The 23,721-nt window shown below is 44.9% G+C and overlaps 1 protein-coding gene across 1 annotated transcript in view; it reads right to left on the minus strand.

The window, feature by feature from the left end:
- Window positions 1-3,522: 3,522 nt before the first annotated feature.
- Window positions 3,523-23,721, minus strand: part of LOC129701221 (uncharacterized) — a 38,269-nt gene continuing 18,070 nt past the window's right edge. Inside the window, exons 4-10 of the mRNA XM_055642328.1 lie at window positions 19,711-19,809; window positions 16,954-17,052; window positions 16,153-16,251; window positions 12,364-12,462; window positions 9,637-9,735; window positions 5,391-5,567; window positions 3,523-3,729 (exon numbers count right to left, since the gene is read on the minus strand). Coding sequence (XP_055498303.1) covers window positions 3,577-3,729; window positions 5,391-5,567; window positions 9,637-9,735; window positions 12,364-12,462; window positions 16,153-16,251; window positions 16,954-17,052; window positions 19,711-19,809 — 825 coding nt within the window. The 3' untranslated portion in view covers window positions 3,523-3,576. The remainder of the gene's footprint in view (window positions 3,730-5,390; window positions 5,568-9,636; window positions 9,736-12,363; window positions 12,463-16,152; window positions 16,252-16,953; window positions 17,053-19,710; window positions 19,810-23,721) is intronic.

Here is a 23,721-nt window from a genome sequence, read left to right on the forward strand (position 1 = left end):
CCTTCCCGCAATGGAGTTCTCATGTGAATACTACCCTTGTCTTTTTCAAAGTGGAAGGGGTGGGTTGAATGGTTGATGTTAATATCACGAAAATCAGTGCATTGTTCAGATGCTACATACCTGTGTTGTTTGAATATAGTTAGGATATATTGGTGGATGGAATATGCTCATTGGTTTCTTTGGCTGTAAGGCTTCAGTTTCTGGAGTGCCTTTGGAAGGAAACTCACCCACACAAGAGGAGAGAATCCCATTGCTTGTCCTTGCATGTCTTATAAATGATAGAAGGTCTTTGGGAAGTCGGGGTGTGAGACATTCACAGTTGAAATCCAGCCTCCTTTTTGAGACCCAAGGAACAGCAGAAGGTACACAAAATTGCTGGAGAAACTCAGCAGGTGCAGCAGCATCTATGGAGCGAAGGAAATAGGCGACGTTTCGGGCCGAAAGCCTTCTTCAGACTGATGGGGGTGGTGGGGGGGAGAAGGAAGGAAAAAGGGAGGAGGAGAAGCCCGAGGGCGGGGGGATGGGAGGAGACAGCTCGAGGGTTAAGGAAGGGGAGGAGACAGCAAAGGCTAGCAAAATTGGGAGAATTCAACGTTCATGCCATCAGGATGCAAGCTGCCCAGGCGGAATATGAGGTGCTGTTCCTCCAATTTACGGTGTTGCTCACTCTGGCAATGGAGGAGACCCAGGACAGAGAGGTCGGATTGAGAATGGGAGGGGGAGTTGAAGTGCTGAGCCACCGGGAGTTCAGGTAGGTTATTGCGGACTGAGCGGAGGTGTTCGGCGAAACGATCGCCCAACCTCCGCTTAGTCTCCCCGATGTAAATCAGCTGACATCTAGAGCAGCGGATGCAGTAGATGAGGTTGGAGGAGATACAGGTGAACCTTTGTCGCACCTGGAACGACTGCTTGGGACCTTGAATGGAGTCGAGGGGGGAGGTGAAGGGACAGGTGTTGCATTTCTTGCGGTTGCAACGGAAAGTGCCCGGGGAGGGGGTGGTACAGGAGGGAAGGGAAGAATTGACAAGGGAGTTGCGGAGGAACAGCAGACGCTGGTTTACAAAAAAATAAGACACAAAGTGCTGGAGTAACTCAATCGGTCTGGCCGCATCTCTGGAGAACACACGGATAAGTGACATCTCTGGTCAGGACCCTTTTTCTGACTCAAGAAGAAATGTGTGAAGACCAGTCTAGACCTGAAACACCACCTTATCCATGTTCTCCAGAGATGCTGCCTGACCCCGAGTTACTCCAGCACTTTGTGTCTTTTTTTTCCGGCCTCTTTTTATTTATTTGTTCATCCTAGGGGTGTAGGTGCCCTGATGGCCCTGGCATATAATGTCCATTGTCCATCTCTAACGGCCTGAACTGCGGAGTCATGTTTATGGGTGTAGACATATCAGACTGAGTAAGAATGGCAGACTTTCCCTGAAGGGATGTTAATGAACTAGAACGATTTTATGACTGGCAAACAATTTTTAAAACAAGCACATGCTAGAAATCTAAAATTAAACAAAATGCCCAGTGGAGAAACAGAGCTAATGTTTCAAGTCAACCACTTGTCATCAGTTCTGATAAAAGATCAGGTGGCCTCACAGTAGCGCAGTGGTAGAGTTGCTGCCTCACAGTGCCAGAGACCCGGGTTCGACCCTGACAATGGGTGCTGCCTTTATGGAGTTTGTACATTCTCCCTGTGACTGCATGGGTTTCCTCCGGGTGCTCTGGTTTCCTCCCACATCCCAATTCTGTAAATTACAAATTGTCCCTAGTGTATAGAACTAGTGTACGGGGTGATCGCTGGTCAGCATAAGCTGAAGGTGAGCCAACACACATTGGCTGAAGGCTGATTTCTACACTGGGGAAGAGCTCAGAAGGAGGTGGCAGGGTGGCAGGGTGGCACAGTGGCAGAGTTGTTGCCTTACTGCGCCGGAGACCCGGGTTCGATCCTGACTTCTGGTGCTGTCTGTATGGAGTTTGTACGTTCTCCCTGTGACTGCGTGGGTTTTCCCCGGGTGCTCCGGTTTCCTCCCACACTCCAAAGATGTGCAGGTTTGTAGGTTAATTGTCTTCTTTAAAAATTGTAAATTGTCCTGAGTGTGTTGGATAGTGCTAGTGTACGGGGTGAATGCTGGTCGGCACAGACTCGATGGGCTGAAAGGTCTGTTTCCATACTGTATCTCTAAAGTGTAAAGTTTTAAATTGGTCGTGAACTTGTATCAGTACCAAGTGCCAGGCAGAATGTGCGTTAATTTGATGTAATACACCATTGCCCTAAATTGTTGGAGCTGGGCACCTGGAGCACCTTCATAGAGCTGCTCCTCTCAGCCACAGAAAGGGCGGCCCAGTGGGCAGTGGTGGTTGATGCCTTACAGCGCCAGAAACCCTGGTCCGATCTTGACTATGGGTGCTGTCTGTACAGCGTTTGTACATTCTCCTTCTGACCACGTGGGTTTTCTCTGGGTGCTCTGGTTTCCTCTCGCATTCCAAACACATGCAGGTTTGTAGGTTAATTGGCTTCTGTTAATTGCCCCTAATGTGTGGGATAGAACTAGTGCATTGATGATCATTTGTCTCAGGGGGCCAAAGGGTCTGTTTCCAAACTGTATCTCTACACTAAATTAAATAACAGGCTATGTGTAGGAAGGAACTGCAGATGCTGGTTGTCACTGAAGATAGACACAAAAAGCTGGAGTAACTCAGTGGGTCAGGCAGCATGTCTGGAGAGAAGGAATGGGTGAGAGTTCGGGTCGAGACCCTTCGTCAGACTGAGAGTCAGGGGAGAAGGAACAGAGATGGGAAAATGTACATAAAACAAATGAATGAAAGATATGCAAAAATACAGATCAAAGCCAGCAATGATAATCAAGGAAAAAGTGGAGCCCACAATGGTCCATTATTGGCTATGGGTGAAGGTGATAACGAGTGACATAAACAGTATAGGGCGGCAGTGGAACTGGGATGGGGGACAGAAGTAGAGAGAAAGGATGCAAGGGTTACTTGAATCACATGCTATATATTTACGACGCATCTCTGATTAGGAACAGCATGGCAAATCATGGTGTGAACCTGCACCTGATGAAACAGCTCATCAATCAATTACTTTGTTCTCTCTTAAGGGAATTTTCCTCTAATTCCATTTGGCTTGAACCATACCAATCAGCACTGTTGTTAGAGTTTGAAGCAATCAAATCAGCTCAGTTAATTGTACAATTTGAACATCTTTGTCCATGTGAAATAAATCACTTAATCATTGATACTTTAGTAATAAATGTGCAAAACAGCGTGGAAGAACAGGATGCTGATGTGAAATTCATCTAATCTACGCCTCGTTTTCAATTAAGAAGGTATGACTATAAAATTGATCTTAATATTTGCAAACTTATTACCATATATTTTGTCACAAAACCTATGAAGGATTCAATAGGAGAAAGAACATTAAGTGTTTTTGGTAGTTTGGGGTAAATGATCTTTGAATGATTTGGATGATTCCGCTGTGTTATGTCCAAATAAGCCAGACATCAGTGAAACTTCACAATTTATTTCCAAAGTAACACACAGATATAAGTAGGCTGGTATTCAGCGTTTATGATGGTGATGGTGACGATCTTTATTTAAGTTACAAGGTGGAGCGCATCTCTCCACTAAAGGCAGCAGTTTACCTTCGGAATGGAGTGTAAACGTGTCTGTGGCACCGCCGATGCTCTTCCCGTTCACAAATACTCGTGGGACCTACGTAAAAGAATAAAGTGTCAGAATAACATGGGCTGTTATTAAAGCATGAGGTGCTGGAGGTTAGTGCCACAATAGTCGCAGAATGGATACACATGCCTACAAGTCCACTTAAATCCAGAGTGCTGGAGCAACTCAGTAGGTCAGGCAGCATCTGTGGAGGGGGTGGAGAGGCAGCAATTTGGGTCGGAACCCTTCTTCAGACTCGGGTTCAGACTTAGCATCCGGCTGTTGTGAAAGTCACTAAAATCCAGGCTGTCTTTATTCCTGGTTTGGTTTAATTTATTGTTGTCATGTGTACCGAGATACAGTGAAAAACATTTGTTTGCATGCGATCTAGTCAAATACTATACATGATTACAATCAAGCTGTCTACAGCACACACATATAAGGGATAAAGGGTACAACATTTAGTGCAAGATAAATTCTGATTACCGATAGTTCAAAGGTCTCCAATGAAATATATTTTTCGCTGATACATACACTGAATGTTCAAAGTATAATTGGCAAAATCTTATGGGCCTGTCCCACTTGGGCGACTTTCTAGGTGACTGCAGGAGACTATGCAGTCACCACATGGTCGCCTCATGTTCGCAGTTGGTTGCCGGGGAGTCGCCGTTCATGGTCGTGAGGAGTATAATTTTGGGGATTATAAACTGTTCATATAAAGCAAGGGTAGAGAAAGTATAACTTTGGTTAGGACTCATTGGGAGTATCGCGTGCAGTTCTGGTCACCCCCATTACAGGCTTTGGAGAGGGTACAGAAAAGGTTTACCAGAATGGTGCCTGCATTAGAGGGTATTAGTTATAAGGAAAGGTTGGACAGATTGGATTGTTTTCTTTGGCGCGTCAGATCCGGAGGGGAGACCTAATAGAAGTATATAAAGTTATGAGAGGTGGAGATATGAACTTTTTTTCCTAGGGTGGAAATGTCAAAAGACTGGATTGCATGGCTTGAAGCAGAGAGAGCTGGAAAGTTTAACAGAGGTATGTGGTGAGTGGCTGGAACACAATGTCAGGGTTGGTGGTTGAGGCAGATATGATTTAAGAGACTTTGGATGGGCACATGGATATGGAGGGATATGGATTACGTGCAGGTGGATAAGAGATGGTCTTGGCATCATATTTTGCACAGATATTGTGGGTCGAAGGGCAAGTTCATGTGCTATACTGTTCTGTGTTCTATGCAATTCACCAATTAACAATAGCAAGGTACACTAATTAGGAAGAAATTCAGAGTATATTTTCTTAATTTTTCAACGCACTTCATCACTTGCCGTCTGAGCCTTTGCTGATGATTAGGACCCTAGTACTTAGTTTAGTTTGGAAATACAGCATGGAAATAGGCGCACCGAGTCCACACCAACCAATAATCACCGTACACTAGTTCTATCCTACACACTAGGGACAATTTATAGAAGCCAATTAACCTACAAGCCCGCATGTCTATGGGATGTGGGAGGAAACCGGAGCACCTGGAGAAAACCCACGCGGTCACAGGGAGAACGTGCAAACTCCTCACACTCAGCACCCGAGTGCACGACTGAACCCGGGTCCCTGGCGCTGTGAGGCAGTGGCTCTACCAGCTGTGCTGCCCCTATCATTGCTATTACCTGGAGAACCATACATTACGACCGAAAGATGAAGTATTGATGACTTACTGTCCTAGCTCCAGTCAACTCCAGGAGGGCGTTTTGGATTATTTCCATATCATCGCGTAAATCCAACTCAATTGCCTTGTATCTAATTCCTAGTTCTTCGAAAAAGGCCTTCATCTTCTTACAGTAAGGACAGTAGGTCTTGGAAAATAAAACCACACAGTTCTTTGAAATCTGATTCTGAAAGAAATCACAAATAAATAACTGTTTAGCTTTGTTTGTCTTACATTTGGTTTTTTTTTCATTTAAATAATCACAGAACTTCTTTTACAAGAAATATTTAGAGTGAGAGCATGGAAAAATGGTACAAAAAGAGAATGGACCAGCAGTGGTGCGGCATAGTTTTCAAGCTTAGATATCACAGACAAACATGGTTGTTAAAAGAATAGGAACCCTGCACTGGAATATCTTGGGCTCAGATGGTGGTACTTGAGGCAGGTACAACAGAAACATTTAGAAAACACTTGAAACGGAAAATGGATAGGAATGGTTTAGTGGTATGTGGGCCAAACACAAGGAAATGGGACTAGCTTAGATGGGGGCATCTTGGTCAGCGTGGATGAGTTGGGCTGAAGGACCTGTTTCCATGCTCTATGACTATGACATGGGTTTTGACGAATAACACGAGAGGAATACTAATTGATTTGTAGAAAAAAAAGTCCAAATTATGGAAATTAGCTATGGCAATGCTTGCTCATAGATCCGGGCTAACAATATGAAAAATGCAACTCATTTAAAAAATGTTGGGCATGTTTCACTTGGTGTATGCTAGGTACTGGCACATTATTTTCTAATGCAGCAAGTGCATTTTAAGTCCTCCCTTCCACTATCTCATGCTGCTTTATTGAATGATGGTCAACAATAGTTTTAGTACCTCAAGAGAGACATGTTTTATTGTAAAGAATATAAAATGGATACAGTCTGACTGCCCACTCATGCCTTGAAGCCACGTCCAATCTTGTTCTGATCCGCTATCCTCATTTATTCATGATAAAACAGAGGCCACCAACAATGATTAGGCGTTGAAAGGATTGATGATTTTAGTTCTACCGCCCACCAAAGAACAAAGGTCAATTAACACAATCCCATCAGATGTCACCACCCTGAACTGCAAATCACTTTGATTAATTTGATCATATAATCCGACAACCATGAGTGTGTTGTGCGTGTAATACAAAGTGCATGCATGCTTGAAGTCTCTAATCAAAGATGTTGCCAGTACAAAATTGGCATTTAAAAATGAGAGTCCTTCAAAAATTGAAACACTGCACCACATTAAAGAAAAGCAAAGATGAGAATTATTCGAGGCAGAAATCTAGTTAAAATAGTATAGATAGGAAAGGTTTAGAAGTAAATGGAGACAAATAGGACTAACCTAGATGGGGCATCTTTGTTGGTATGGACTAGTTGGACCAAATGGCCTGTTTCTGTGCTGTATGACTCTACAACTGTATAACAGTGACATCTTCCATTTGGAAAGCATCTCCAATACAGTAAATGATACTAGGTTATAATAGGACATGATACAATGATGCTGATCACAGAAGGGGCAGATGACCGGGAGCTTGGTCAAACTTATCAAGGGAAGCCACACAGCAGCGTTGAATGAGTACATGAATGAGGATCTCAGAGGCAGATGCAGTGAGGAGCTGCAGGAGAAGAGAATGGTCTTACCTTTGGTAGTTTAAACACGAGCCTAACCAAAGTCATATGAGGTGTATCATGAGTTCCCGGCACGTTTACTCAATGAAGGCAATCACACCATATGACCTCTTTACCACTCTATCCTACTTGTGTGGAAACTTTCAGGGAGTAATGGACTTGGACCCTCTTTCAACATTAATCATGTTAAGGGTCTTGCCATCAATCCTACACCTTTCCCTTGCATTCGACCTCCCAAAATGCAACAACTCACACTTGCTTTATAATCTGGAAGTTAAAAAATGCACATATTTGGTATGGTATGGCACTTTATTTGTCACATGTACTGAGGTAGTGAAATTATTTTTTGACTCCAGTTCAGTATAAGTATTAGGTAAGAATTCACAGACACAGGCCACACTGATACAGTATACAGTCATCAGTTTGGTGCCATTTTCAAGTCCCAGTTGTAAGTGCAGGGATCTTGATCTGACCATGAAGGTCTGTTGTCCTGGCAGCGTTGCAGGGTCGGCCTGGCCAAGCGTAGCCATGGTGTCCCTCCACCGCTGTGGGCCGCGTCCAGCCCATGTGCTTGGCCTCTGGGAGCGGTGACTGGTCCAGCCGAGCCCCAGGCTGCTGCAGGGCCTCCAGCAGCCCGCTCCCATGTTGAGGCCATGCACTCCCTCCCACAGCCAGTCTGCTTACCAGCCCTCCAGGTGGGTCCCATCGGGCCTCCCGGGGCCTTCCGGGTTGGTTCTGGTCCACGGGACGGGTCAACGGTCCGTGGCGGGCAAGTCCTTAGTCTCTGACGAGCATGCTGGGCCTACCGGGCAGGTTCCAGTCTGCTGCGCGGGTCTACCGTCTGCAGCGGACAAGTCGGGCCTACCGGGTGGGTGGGGTCTTCGTCCACGCTGGACAAGTCCCTGGTCTCCAGCAGGCGGCTCAGTACGGTATTAAATTGAGACAATGCAGAGAAAAGTGATGGCGACAGTGGTGAGGGAGTGGATTTTGTAATAAGGGCCAAGGATCAAAGACTTTATCTGGACATCTCTACTCAGTCAGTACCGGTTATTGGATCAACAGTATGACACTTTAGGGACATGATGGGGACAGTAGAAGTGGTAACAGAGAGGAGTCAAATGTGGCCCGTGCACATGTGGAATAAATAGCTATGTTTATGAATTAATTAGGTTGGGGCTGCAATATAGAAGAGCCCATGGAAGGATTTATCCATGGGGAACACCAAAGGGTCTTGATGCAAGCACTGGGAAAATCCCATTGATGACGACACAAAAATAAACAGTTATGTGTTTCTATGTAGAGGTGTCACTGAAACTGCTAAAAGTTTAGCACCTAGGAATTTCAGGTTGGAGCAATTATTACTCTTATTGTTTTGTTATTGATAAAGACTGCTGCAATGCTCCTGTCATTGCAACTCGTGCTTACTTCCTCTTGGTTTGATATTGATGCATTTTGGCACATCACCCCTTCCCCCTTTCTCCAACCTCCTTGAGCACCCCATATCTCCTTTAAACGTTGCCACTCTCGTGAAAAAACTATGCCCTCTAGTGTTGGACATTTGCAACCTGGGAAAACGTTCTTCTACCCTCTGCAGCCCTCTCATTATTTTACATACTTCTATCTTTAAAAAATATCTAAAAATTCTATGCTTCCTTTATTTTTGGTATTTTTTTTAGTTTTGTTTAAATTATCACAGGGGGCACAGTGAAAATCCTTTTTGTAAAATTGGCAGCATGGATTTAGTATTACAGTTTAGATGGAAAACGGTTCAGTCTTTGAAGAGCTGGTGCATTTGAGAAATATTTGATTTCACAAAGCCTTTGAGAAATATAACAAAGTAGCGCTATCGGTAGCACCAATGATGGGTTTCCCCGAAGAAACGTAGCCATAAATTGCCTCTGCACATCTTGGTATGAAGATGAGTGAACGCTGCAAATCTGTCAGATGGAAGGGTGGTCAGGTGGCCAGTTTCATGTTATTAACAGAAGATTATCCAGGCTAAAAGTTCTCTTGAACCTCTTCATTGGACATGGAGAGCATATTGACTGATTGTATCACGGCCTGGTTTGGCAATTTAAAAGCCCAGGAAGGAAGGAGATTACAAAGAGCGGTGGACACTGCCTGGTCCATCACGGCTACTGACCTCCACACCATCGAAGGGATCTTGAGAGGCACTGCCTCAAACAGGCAGCCAGCATCATCATAGGCCCACACCACCCTGGCCACACACTCATTTCACTCCTCCCATCGGCAATAAGGAACAGGAGCCTGAAAACTGTGACATTTAGAAACAGCTTCTTCCAAACAACTATCAGGCTTTTGAACACTACACAACGCTAACTAAACTACAAACTGTCTTGGTTGCTCTAGTGGCCTTTGTTTTGCACTAATGTTGTTTTTTAAAGTAAGTTTATTGAAGTTTTGTGGTTAACCATGTTATCTATGTGTTCTCTGTTTACAGATCTGTTATGTTGCAACAAGTAAACATTTTATTATTCTGTATTTGGTACACATGCCAATTAAATTCTTGACCCTTAAGATAATGTCTATTTACACAACACTTCCTCCTTGAGGTGAAGCAACTTACACGAATCAACTGCCTAGCGGCTTCATTTTGTGCTTCTGGAATTTTGTGAAAGAAATTCCCCATCTTCAATGGCAAACGCATATCTGTGTACTTTACGTCCTAGAATGAATGAAGCAGGTTGTTTGGGCAAGGTAAAAGGTACAATAGATAGTTATACTGTACATAAGTAATATCCTCAACTGTGTCATAGAGTGATACTGCATGGAAGCAGACCATTCGGCCCATCTTGTCCATGCCAACCATTGTGACTTCCTGAGCTAAACACAAGGTGCTGGAGTAACCCAGCAGGTCAAGCAGCATATCTGGAGAATATGGATAGGTGATGTTTTGGGTCGGGACCCTTCTACAGACTGAAGAGGGATCCCGACTCAAAATGTCACCTATCCATGTTCTCCAGAGATAAAGCCTTATGGGGCTGTCCCACTGTATGAGCTAATTCAAGAGTTCTCCCAAGTTTCCCCCGATTTGAACTCTGAGAATTATGGTAATAGCCGCTCGTAGGTACTCGGGGCTCTTGTGGACATTTTTCAACAATCTTCAAAAATCTTCACGAGTCTCCCGAGTTTCCTGAGTACCTGCCGTTAGCGTTACGAGCCGCTAAGAGACGTCCCGAGCTCCGACGTACCCGCAACGTACATTCTATGTGCTTACCACGGGTTTGATTTTTTTTTTAAACTCAATTACTGCATACAGTGGGACAGGCACTTTACATGCTAAGTTAATCCGGCACTTTGTGTCTTCTTTTGTAAGCCACCATCTGCAATTCCTTGTACACTTTCATCCTGAGGTGGTCTCACTTACCTGCACCTGGCCCAAATCCCAAGACACTTTTTTATCCCAGCCTTTCCAGTCTCTCTTTATAACTCAAAACTTTCCTTGCCAATGTTTTCTGCACCCTTTCCAGCTTAATTACAGTTTGAATTCAAAACGTCATCCATTCCTTCTCTCCAGAGATGCTGCCTGTTATTCCAGCTTTTCGTATCTATCTTCGGTTTAGACCAGTATCTGCAGTTCATTCCTACACTAATTACACCCTTCCCACAACTGGGCAACCAGAACCACACAGTACTCTGTGTGGTTTCACATACCAGTTAATAAAGAAACATGTAACATTATGGCCACGTGTTTAGTTTCAGACAGTACTGGGGAAGTTTATTGGGCAGATCCTGTGCGACTTACTTGGTAAGATATAAAGCCAAATGAGGTTTGTAAATGTTCCCCTCGGACAGAAACAAGCAATGGTCAAAAGAAAGCAGTTTATTTATCGAAAAGGTTACAAACCAAATAGGATAGGTTTAGGAGAAACAAGAAAATGCTAGTTTACAAAAAAAAAAGACACCGCGTGCTGGAGTAACTCAGAGGGTCAGGCAGCATCTTTGGAGAATATGGATGGGTAATCAGTCTGAAGAAGGGACCCGATCCGAAGCATTGCCTACCCTATCCATGTTCTCAAGAGATGCTGCCCTGACCCAGCAACATCTCAGGAGAACATGGATAGGTGATGTTTTGGGTTACTCCAACACTTAGTTTTTTTTGTTTAGGTTTAAATTTATTATTGCTACATGTACTGAAGTACAATGAAAAGCCTTGTTTTGCATTCTATCCAATAAAATCAAATAATACCGTTCATAAATACGATCAAGCCAGGCTCAAGCACAATATACGCAGAGTAAAGGGGGGAAGATACAGAGTGCAGAGGTGCTACGGGTCGATTAATCTATTGAATGCAGAAGGGAAGAGGTCTGAGACAAACCAAGGATGTAGGCAATCGTTCTGCAGGAAGACTGGGCTGGGATAACAGGCCGCGAACATCCCGGGGCAACGAGGCGTCACAAAGAGGCGTGAGCGTGTCATTGTCACTCAGAAGCTGCTGCCCGGGGCACGTACACTAACTGGTGCTGGGACACCAAACACCCGCACAAACCACGACCAGAGGATGCCGACAGAGATGTGTCCAAAACATGTGGATCTTGGAAGCGGAACATGTACTGTCTACCGCCGATATAACTTTACGAATCTGGCTGCATTTTGCACCGATCACGAGAACTAAGGATAAAGCAAATAGTTTTCTGCAGTGGGAGATTGAATAATGAAATTGCAAAAGTCTTGTCTGGTTGAAATATTTCAAACTGAATATATACTATTTTATTTTTATTGCGGTGGCTTTTGTTTTGTAGACATCGGGCTGCAACATCGACTTCCTGCCATCGATTATTCTGTTTCACAGTAAAATGAAAAAGTCCACAAAGTGCTGGAGTAACTCAGTGGGTCAGGCAACATCTCTGGAGAATGTGGAGAGGTGGCGTTTCGGGTCGGGACGTTTCAAACTGTTTGTTGGAGGACGAAGCGTCCTGACCTGAAACGTCACCTCTTCATGTCTTCCAGATATAAAATGCTGGAGTAATTCAGCGGGATGCTGTCTCATCTGTTGTTATTCAAGCACGTTGTCTTTTTTTTTGGGCAAACCAGCATCTGCAGTTCCTTGTATCTCCAGAGTTGTTGCCTGACCCGATGAGTTCATTCCTCCAGCACTTTGAATGTTTTTTTAATGTAAACCAGCATTTGCAGTTCCTTGTGTTCCCAGTCTGTTTCACGCGACTGTTTGTTGACAGCAAGCTCAGGATACAACTAACATTCTGCTGGTGGAACTCGGGGGATAGAAGCAGTTGTGGGTGGGAGGAAATGTATATTTACACAACACTTTCCCCTTGAGGTGAAGCAACTTACATAAACAAACTGCAGATCTTCATCAGCTCGTGCTTCTGGCAGTGTAACGAAATTCCCCAACTCCATCGATGGCAAACGCTTATCGGTGTACCTTCCTTCCTATAATGAATGTAGCAGGTTGTTTGGGCAAGGTAAAAGATAATTATACTGTACATTAGTAATATCCTCAACTGAGTCATAGAGTGATGTGGCATGGAAGCAGACCCTTCGGCCCATCTTGTCCATGCCAACCAATGTAACTACTTCCTGAGCTAAACACTGAGTAACCCAGCAGGTAACCCAGCAGGTCAAGCAGCATATCTGGAGAATATGGATAGGTGATGTTTTGGGTCACGACCCTTCTTCACACTGAAGAGGGATCCTGATCCGAAATGTCACATATCCGTGTTCTCCAGAGAAAAAGCCTTATACGATAAGGCACTTTGTGTCTTCTTTTGTAAGCCGCCATCTGCAATTCCTTGTACACTGCCATCCTGAGGTGGTCTCACTTACCTGCACCTGGCCCAGACCTGCATCTGCAGTTCAATCCTACACATAATTACATCCTTCCTACAAGTGGGCAACCAGAACCACGCACAGTACTCCAAAGTGTGGTTTTACAAAACTCATCTATCTATCTATATACTTTTAAAACTCTGTGTGTGTGTGTGTGGGTGTACGGCATTTTGCCTTTGCAACGTATATCCTCGAAAACCAGACGCAAAAACCCGGAGATTGTTACAATTTCGGTAGGGATTTATCTTATCAGTTCAGAAATCCACTCCTTGGACAATTATTTCCCCAGATTTTGAATAAAATTGATCACAAAACACACTTTAAAAAATATATAATCGCCGCGAGCTGCTGACGTCACAATGCCCACATTCCCACCAATCGAGGCCCACCTGCCTCCAGGCCTCCCCCCCCCCCGCCGCTGTGGACTAAAGTCCCGTGCCCAGCCCAACTACGCTCGCGCCACGCCTCCCACAGTTGGACTCCCACGCCCGCCCGCTCACTCCACCCCCCCCCCTTCCCCCCCCCCCCCTGCCCCCCCCCCCCCCCCCCCCCCCCCCACAACCCTACAAAAACACCCACCAGCCGCACTGTCCAACCCCCCTCCCTCCCCCCCCTCCACCCCCTCTCTCTTGCCCCTCTCTCTGTCTTTGCCCCTCTCTGTCTCTGCCCCTTCTCTCTCTGCCCTCACTCTCTACCCCCCCTCCCTCTCTAGAAGCACCTGCGAGTTGGGGGCTACTCGTCAATAGATAGGGCCATTATGGGGTAAAAGGAACAAATTAATAAAATTAATATAATATCAAGGGGGTAGTTAGCGTGTGTGCGAGGGGGGGAGGGGTAGTTAGTGTGTGACGCCGCATACTGCCCCCCCCCCCCCCCCTCCCCGCAACCGCACGTCGGGGGAACAGACCCAACGGGTCTGCACTTGGTCTAGTACAGAACTAAAACTGATCTTGTTATCTTCCAGTTTATGCAGTTTTTCTATTTGCGCAAAAATGGTACGATTATTCGCCAGCTCACTCGCCGTTCTCCTGTGCTGCACATGCACCAAGTTTCATTCCGATCAGTGGCATAATGTAAAAGTTAGCAAGATTTAAAAATCTTAAAAACCGTGCATGCGCTGATCAATCTCCTCTCCTGCCAGCCAGCACCACGCGGATTAGTCTCTTCTCCTGTCACTCCCCGGGATGGTCCGCCCCTTCCTGCATCATCGCGTTATTACCCCACGCCCCCACAACCCTCCCCCTGCCCCCACATCCCTCCCCCACCCACCCACCCCCCCCCCCAAATACCCCCTTCCCCCTCCCACATCCGTCGTCACACATACAAACCTACCCTCCCACCCCACACATCCTCACCCCTCCCCCCACACCACCCTCTCCCCCCTCCTACACCTCCCCGCCCACACACACACCCATTCCTCTCCTCCTCTCCCACCCCACTTCCCTCCCCTCCCACACATGAAGAAGAGGGGGAGGGAGTGCTGGGGGATGAGGGGAAATGAACCACGCTATGGGTGAGTGGTGGAAAATTGTGCTGGAACAGGTTGCTTTGGGGGAACGGGTGAGTGGTGGAATATTGTGCTGGGGAATTGGTTGCGTTGGGGGACCAGGCCTCCCGTGTGACCGGGACCCAACGGGTCCCATTTAGTCAAGTAATAAAGAAAAATGTAACATTATGGCCACATGTTTAGTTTCAGACAGTTCTTATTTCAGACAGGTTTATTGGGCAGATCCTGATGTACACTCTTCCCAGTGCGACTTACTTGGGAAGACATGAAGCCAAATGATGTTTGTAAATGTTCCTCCCTGACAGATACAAGCAATGGTCAAAAGAAAGCAGTTTATTTATAGAGAAAGTTACAAACCAAATAGAATAGATTCAGGAGAAACAAGGAACTGCAGATGCCAATTCACAAAACAACAGAGTGCTGGAGTAAATCAGCTGGTCAGGCAACATCTTTGGAGAATATGGATAGGCAATCAGTCTGAAGAAGGGTTCTAATCCGAAGCATTGCCAATCCTACCATGTTCTCAAGAGATGCTGCCTGACCCAGCAACATCTCTGGAGCACATGGATAGGTGATGTTTCGGGTTACTCCAACACCTAGTGCCTTTTTTTGGTTTAGGTTTAAATTTATTATTGCCACGTGTACTGAAGTACAATGAAATACCTTGTTTTGCACTCTATCCAATAAAGTCAAATAATACTGCTCATAAATATGATCAAGCCAGACTCAAGCACAATATACGCAGAGCAAAGGTGGAAGATACAGAGTGCAGAGAAGCTAAGGGTCGATTAATCTATTGAATGCAGAAGGGAAGAGGTCTGAGACAAACCAAGGACGTAGGCAATCGTTCTGCAGGATGACTGGGCTGGGATAACAGGCCACGAACATCCCGGGGCAACGGGGCGTCACAAAGAGGCGTGAGCGGTCAGTGTCACCCAGAAACCAATGCCCGGGGCACGTACACTAACTGGTGCTGGGACACCAATAACCCGCACAAACCACGACCAGAGGATGCCGACAGAGATGTATCCAAAACATGTGGATCTTGGAAGCGGAACATGTACTGTCTACCGACGAATCTGGCTGCATTTTGCACCGATCTCGAGAACTAAGGAAAAAGCAAATCGTTTTCTGCAGTGGGAGATTGAATAATGAAATTGCAAAAGTCTTGTCTGGTTGAAATATTTCAAACTGAATATATACAGTTTTACTTTTATTGCGGTGGCTTTTGTTTTGTAGACATCCGGGCTGCAACATCGACTTCCTGCCGTCGATTAATCTGTTTCACAGTAAAATGATAAAGTCCACAAAGTGCTGGAGTAACTCAGTGGGTCAGGCAGCATCTCTGGAGAATGTGGAGAGGTGGCGTTTCGGGTCGGGACGCTTCAAACTGTTTGTTGGAGGACGAAGCGTCCTGACCCGAAACGTCACCTCTTCATGTCTTCCAGATATAAAATGCTGGAGTAATTCAGCGGGATGCTGTCTCATCTGTTGTTATTCAAGCACGTTGTCTTTTTTTTGGGCAAACCAGCATCTGCAGTTCCTTGTATCTCCAGAGTTGTTGCCTGACCCGATGAGTTCATTCCTCCAGCACTGAATGTTTTTTTAATGTAAACCAGCATTTGCAGTTCCTTGTGTTCCCAGTCTGTTTCACGCGACTGTTTGTTGACAGCAAGCTCAGGATACAACTAACATTCTGCTGGTGGAACTCAGGGGATAGAAGCAGTTGTGGGTGGGAGGAAATGTATATTTACACAACACTTTCCCCTTGAGGTGAAGCAACTTACATGAATAAATTGCAGATCTTCATCAGTTCGTGCTTCTGGCAGTGTAACGAAATTCCCCAACTCCATCGATGGCAAACGCTTATCGGTGTACCTTCCTTCCTATAATGAATGTAGCAGGTTGTTTGGGCAAGGTAAAAGATAATTATACTGTACATTAGTAATATCCTCAACTGAGTCATAGAGTGATGTGGCATGGAAGCAGACCCTTCGGCCCATCTTGTCCATGCCAACCAATGTAACTACTTCCTGAGCTAAACACTGTGTAACCCAGCAGGTCAAGCAGCATATCTGGAGAATATGGATAGGTGATGTTTTGGGTCACGACCCTTCTTCACACTGAAGAGGGATCCTGATCCGAAATGTCACATATCCGTGTTCTCCAGAGAAAAAGCCTTATACGATAAGGTACTTTGTGTCTTCTTTTGTAAGCCGCCATCTGCAATTCCTTGTACACTGCCATCCTGAGGTGGTCTCACTTACCTGCACCTGGAGTAATTCAGTGGGATGCTGCCTCATCCGCTGTTATTCATCCACTTTGTCTTTTTTTTTTGCAGTTCCTTGTATCTCCACAGTTGTTGCCTGACCCAATTAGTTCATTCCTCCAGCACTTTGAATGTTTTTTAATGTAAACCAGCATTTGCAGTTCCTTGTGTCTCCAATCTCTTTCACGAGACTGTTTGTTGACAGCAAGCTCAGGATACAACTAACATTCTGCTGGTGGAACTCAGGGGGTAGAAGCAGTTGTGTGTGGGAGGAAATGTATATTTACCAACACTTTTCCCTTGAGGTGAAGCAACTTACATGAATAAACTGCAGATCTTCAACATCTTGTGCTACTGGCATTTTCATGAAATTCCCCATCGTCGTCGATGGCAAATGCTTATCGGTGTACTTTGCATCCTAGAATGAATGAAGCAGATTCTTTGGACAAGGTGAAAGGCACAACAGATAGTTATACTGTAGAATAGTAATATCCTCAACTGAGTCATGGAGTGATACAGCATGGAAGCAGACCTTTCGGCCCATCTTGTCCATGCCAACCAATGTGACTTCCTGAGCTAAACACAAGGTGCTGGAGTAACCCAGCAGGTCAAGCAGCATACCTAGAGAACATGAATAGGTGATGTTTTGATTCGGGACACTTCTTCAGACTGAAGAGGGATCCTGACCCGAAATGTCACCTATCCATGTACTCCAGAGATAAAGCCTTACACGCTAAGTTACTCCGGCACTTTGTGTCTTCTTTTGTAAGCCACCATCTGCAATTCCTTGTACACTTTCATCCTGAGGTGGTCTCACTTGCCTGCACCTGGCCCAAATCCATAGAAACCTTTTTATCCCAGCCTATCCAGTCTCTCTTTATAACTCAAACCCTCCAGTCCGGGTAGCTTCCTTGCCAATCTTTTCTGCACCCTTTCCAGCTTAATTACAGTCTGAACCAGAAATGTCATCCATTCCTTCTCTCCAGAGATGCTGCCTGTTAATCCAGCTTCAGTGATTTAAGGTGGGGTAGCGGGAAGAAGAAAGGAAGAGGCGGAGACAGTGGGCTGAGGGAGAGCTGAGAAGGGGAGGAGAAAGCAGGGACTACCTGAAATTGGAGAATTCAATGTTCATACCTCTGGGGTGTAAACTGCCCAAGCGAAATATGAGGTGCTGCTCCTCCAATTTACAGTGGGCCTCACTCTGGCCATGAAGGCGGCCCAGGACAGTAAGGTCGGATTCGGAATGGGAGGGGGAGTTGAAGTGCTGAGCCACTGGGAGATCAGGTTAGTTATTGCAAACCGAGTGGAGGTGTTGGACGAAGCGATCGCCAAGCCTACGTTTGGTCTCACCGATGTAGAGCAGCTGACATCTGGAGCAGTGGATGCAATAGATGGGGTTGGAGGACGTATAGGTGAACCTCTACCGCACCTGGAAAAACTGCTTGGGTCCTTGAATGGAGTCAAGGGGGGAGTAAAGCGATGTTCCCCTGTGTAGCATTTGCTGCGGTTGCATGGGAAAGTGCCAGGAGAGGGGATGGTTTGGGTGGGATTGATAGAAAATGTTACAAACCAAATAGGATAGGTTCAGGAGAAAGAAAGAACTGCAGATGCTAGTTTACAAAAAAAAAGCAAAGTGCTAGAGTATCTCAGGAGGTCAGGCAGCATCTTTGGAGAACATGGATAGGTGATGATTTGGGTAGGGACTATTCTTCCCACTGCAATCAGTCTGAAGAATGGACCCGATCCGAAGCATTGCCTATCCTATCCATGTTCTCCAGAGATGCTGCCTGACCCAGCAACATCTCTGGAGAACATGGATAGTTGATGTTTTGGGATACTCCAACACTTGGTGTCTTTTTTTTGGTTTAGGTTTAAATTTAATATTGCCACGTGTACTGAAGTACAGTGAAAAGCCTTGTTTTGCATTCTATCCAATAAAATCAAATAATACTGTTCATAAATACGATCAAGCCAGACTCAAGCACAATATACGCAGAGTAAAGGGGGGAGATACAGAGTGCAGAGATGTTACGGGTCGATTAATCTATTGAATGCAGAAGGGAAGAGGTCTGAGACAAACCAAGGACGTAGGCAATCGTTCTGCAGGAAGACTGGGCTGGGATAACAGGCCGCGAACATCCCGGGGCAACGGGGCGTCACAAAGAGGCGTGAGCGTGTCATTGTCACTCAGAAGCTGCTGCCCGGGGCACGTACACTAACTGGTGCTGGGACACCAAACACCCGCACAAACCAAGACCAGAGGATGCCGACAGAGATGTGCCAAAACACGTGGATCTTGGAAGCGGAACATGTACTGTCTACCGCCGATATAACTTTACGAATCTGGCTGCATTTTGCACCGATCACGAGAACTAAGGAAAAAGCAAACAGTTTTCTGCAGTGGAAGATTGAATAATGAAATTCCAAAAGTCTTGTCTGGTTGAAATATTTCAAACTGAATATATACTATTTTATTTTTATTGCGGTGGCTTTTGTTTTGTAGACATCGGGCTGCAACATCGACTTCCTACCATCGATTAATCTGTTTCACAGTAAAATGAAAAGTCCACAAAGTGCTGGAGTAACTCAGTGGGTCAGGCAGCATCTCTGCAATCAGTCTGAAGAAGGGTTTCGGCCCGATTTCCTATTTTGCCTATTTCCTTCGCTCCATAGATGCTGCTGCACCCGCTGAGTTTCTTCAGCACTTTTGTCTATGTCTGTAGAACGTGGAAACGTGACGTTTCGGGTCGGGACGCTTCAAACTGATAGTTGGAGGACAAAGCCCCCTGACCCGAAACGTCACCTCTCCATGTCTTCTAGATATGAAATGCTGGAATAATTCAGCGAGATGCTATCTCATCCACAGTTATTTATTTTTTTTGCAAACCAGCATTTGCAGTTCCATGTGTCTCATCTCCAGAGTTGTTCGTTCCTCCAGCACTTTGAATGTTTTTAATGCAAACCAGCATCTGCAGTTCCTTGTGTCTCCAATCTGTTTCACGCGACTGTTTGTTGACAGCAAGCTCAGGATACAACTAACAATCTGCTGGTGGAACTCGGGGGGGTAGTTACTTACATGAATAAACTGCAGATCGGCAACATCTTGTGCTTCTGGCATTGTAACGAAATTCCCTATCGTCATCGATGGCAAACGCTTATCGGTGTACTTTGTTCCCTAGAATGAATGAAGCAGGTTGTTTGGGCAAGGTAACAGGCACAACAAATAGTTATACTGTACATTAGTAATATCCTCAACTGAGTCATAGAGCGATGTGGCATGAAAGCAGACCCTTCGGCCCATCTTGTCCATGCCAACCAATGCGATTACTTCCTGAGCTAAACATAAGGTGCTGGAGTAACCCAGCAGGTCAAGAAGCATATCTGGAGAATATGGATATGTGATGTTTTGGGTCGGAACCCTTCTACAGACTGAAAAGGGATCCCAAATTAATTCCAGCTTAATTACAGTCTCAACCTGAAACATCACCCCTTCCTTCCAGAGATGCTGCCTGTTATTCCAGCTTTTTGTGACTATTTTCTGTTTAAACCAGCATCTGCAGTTCATTTTTACACTGAATTACATCCTTCCTACAACTGGGCACCAGAACCGCACACAGTACTCAGTGTGGTTTCACATACCACATATTAAAGAAATATGTAACATTATGGCCACATGTTTAGTTTCAGACAGTTCTTGGGAGGTTTATTGGGTAGATTCTAGTGCACCCTCTCCCCAGTGTGGCTTACTTGGGAAGACATGAAGCCAAATGATGTTTGTAAATGTTCCTCTCTGACAGATACAAGCAATGGTCAAAAGAAAGCAGTTTATTTATAGAAAAAGTTACAAACCAAATAGGATAGGTTTAGGAGAAACAAGGAACTGCAGATGCTAGTTTACAAAATAAAGGGCACAAATTGCTGGAGTATCTCAGCGGGTCAGGCAGCATCTTTGGAGAACATGGATAGGTGATGATTTGGGTAGGGACTATTCTTCCCACTGCAATCAGTCTGAAGAAGGGACCAGATACAAAACATTGCCAATCCTATCCATGTTTTCCAGAGATGCTGCCTGACCCAGCAATATCTCTGGGGAACATGGATTGTTGATGTTTCGGGTTACTCCAACACTTAGTGTCTTTTTTTTTTTGTTTAGGTTTAAATTTAATATTGCCACGTGTGCTGTGAAAAGCCTTATTTTACATTCTATCCAATAAAATACTATTCATAAATAGGATCAAGCCAGACTTAAGTACATTATACACAGAGCAAAGGGGGGAAATACAGAGTACAGAGAAACTAAGGGTTGATTAATGTATTGAATGCAGGAGGGAAGAGGTCTGAGACAACCCAAGGTCATAGGCAATCGCTCTGCAGGAAGACTGGGCTGGGATATCAGACCGCGAACGTGGCTTCACAAAGAGGCGTGAGCGTGTCATCTCAGAAGCCGATGCCCAGGGCACGTACACCTGGTGCTGGGACACCAAACACCCGCGCAAACCACGACCAGAGGATGCTGACAGAGATGTATCCAAAACACGTGGATCTTGGGATAGGCTGTAGGCCGAGCATCAAAAATGTCTAGAATTTGACTTTCGCGACACATCCCTGGGATCTACTTGAAATTTGTCACAGATATAGTTAAATTATAATTGTTAAGGAAGTCCTAACTCATCAGTACCAAAAGTTGCACATTAATTAATTAGGCTAATTAGAAAATGTGATGGAAAAAGTAAGCACCATCTAGAATTCAATGCTCATTTACACCATGGGGAGCCTAATTCTTTGTTGCTGTCTATTTAAACCATATATTATCATACCATTAATTTTAGATATATAACAGAGACTGCTCCCTCCGTAATTCCCTGGTCAATTTGTCTCTTCCCACCAAAACCATCCCCCCCCCCCCCCCCCCCCCCCGGTACGTTTCCTTCCAACCGCATGAAATGCCACACTTTGTCTGCTCTAGCTGTCAACTGCTCTACATCGGTGGGACCAAACGCAGGCCTGGCGATCGCTTTGCCCAACATCTCTGCACAGTTCGCATTAACCAACCTGATCTCCTGGTGGCTCAGCACTTCAACTCCTCCTCCCTATCGTATCCGTACTTTCTGTACTGGGCCTCCTCCATGGTCAGAGTAAGGCCCACCGTAAATTGGAGGAGCAGCACCTCATATTTTGTGTGGGTAGTTTACACCACAGCAGTATGAACATTGGCTTCTCCAATTTCAGGTAGTCCTTGCTTTCTCCCTCTCCTTCCCCTCCCCTTCCCAGCTCTCCCACAGCCCACTGTCTCTGCCTTTTTCTTTCTTCTTCCCAACCCTCCCACATCAATTAGCAATGTTACAAAATTTTGAGATTTAAAAAATCAAGTCTGTAATTTATCCCATCAGATAAAGCATAAAAAGAAGTTTAATTTGACACCTAATTCACTTTCATATCTCAAGTATTTAAAAAGTTATGGACATTTTCATACTCGGAAATTAGCATCTTGTTCCCTATTGATTTTCTAAGGACATAACAAAAAAGCTGTGATCGCGTGCTGTCAAAAGGCCACAACCTTCTTAAAAATTAAGAGAACTGAATGAAATTTTCAGTTATCGTAGATTGAAGCATTCTGAAACAAATATAAAATAATCTTACTTGGATGACCTGAAATTAAAACATATAATTAGTTAGTTACCCAAGTGTAGCAAATTTCAAACTTCAATGACTAGATCTAAACATCTATCCATTTCTTAATAAATTATTAACATTTTTAAATAGCCCAAGTGTCCAAATAATATTCATAAATAATTCACAATAAAACATGATTTTGAAATCTCATTTACATTAATTTATAGGCCAAATGGAAGGAATTTAGTGTTCAATTGCTGTAAATTAAAGTCCATTTTAAATCAGCTTTCTAGTGGGATCCTGTGAACGCGCTGGTTTAGAACGTTCACATTGCGGTAGATTTGTGCCCTCAAATGCCCAGAAAAATACTGCGGGATATAATGGGCCCAAAATTAGTTACTCGCTATAATAAACTTTGTATAAAGGGTTCTTAAGAAGCCCTTTTTAATGTAAAAATAAGCTACATACCTTTAATTGTTTGCTTTATAAAACCCTGGGGCTGCGAGAGGTCGCGAGTTTAGAGAGTGATTTTTAAACTATTATAACTATTATACAAGGCCATAAAAACTAATATTACCTTTTGCGACGGGATCTTTCAGCGATTTTTCGTTAATGATTTACTAGGCTGAACATTTTCGATTCCAACAGCCGAGTAAAAATCACGTTTTAAACCCGCCCCCTCAAAACAGCGCCAAAATCACACACACGGGCTGGGGCAGATTTTCAACGACGGTTCACGTAGGTTTTGCAACATACCTACATCAATCTAAAGAAGAGTCTCGACCCGAAACGTCACCTATTCCTATGCTCCATGGATGCTGCCTCGCCCGCTGAGTTTTTCCAGCATTTTTGTCTACATAATATAAAATATATATATATATATATATATATATATATATATATATATATATATATATATATATATATATATATATATTTTTATATATATATTTATATTTATATATATATTTATATTATGTACATATATATATATATATATACACACACATATACTGAACCCACTGACTGCCAGTGTGTAGAGTGGGGGTCATGGCAGTAATAGGACTGGGGCAGTGCCAGGCTGGGGGAAGGCTAAGACATCTTCCACTGAGAGGAGAATACCTAACCCTAACTCGTCCCCGTTCCAGAGCTGCCCACGGCTGGAGCCACTTTGGGACCGGCTGCGGGCTCTGTAAGTGTGGCCGCTTAGCGCGTCCACCTCGGCCAGCATGCCCTTCTGGATCATCATGGTGATGATGGTGGGGAGCGCGCCGCCCGGGCTGCCTTCAGCACCCCCATAGCGTCGGCTCGGTCAGTCAGCCCGCTCACTCGCTGCAACACCGGCCGGCCGACAGCCCGATTGATCCTTCACAGCAGTCACCGACCCACCGACAGCCGACCGACACTTCACAGCATCCACCAGCAGGCCGACAGCCCGACCAACTGACTGACCGACCTAACCCTAGCTCTACAT

Source organism: Leucoraja erinacea, chromosome 10, assembly GCF_028641065.1.
Source record: "Leucoraja erinacea ecotype New England chromosome 10, Leri_hhj_1, whole genome shotgun sequence".
Taxonomy (NCBI): domain Eukaryota; kingdom Metazoa; phylum Chordata; class Chondrichthyes; order Rajiformes; family Rajidae; genus Leucoraja; species Leucoraja erinaceus.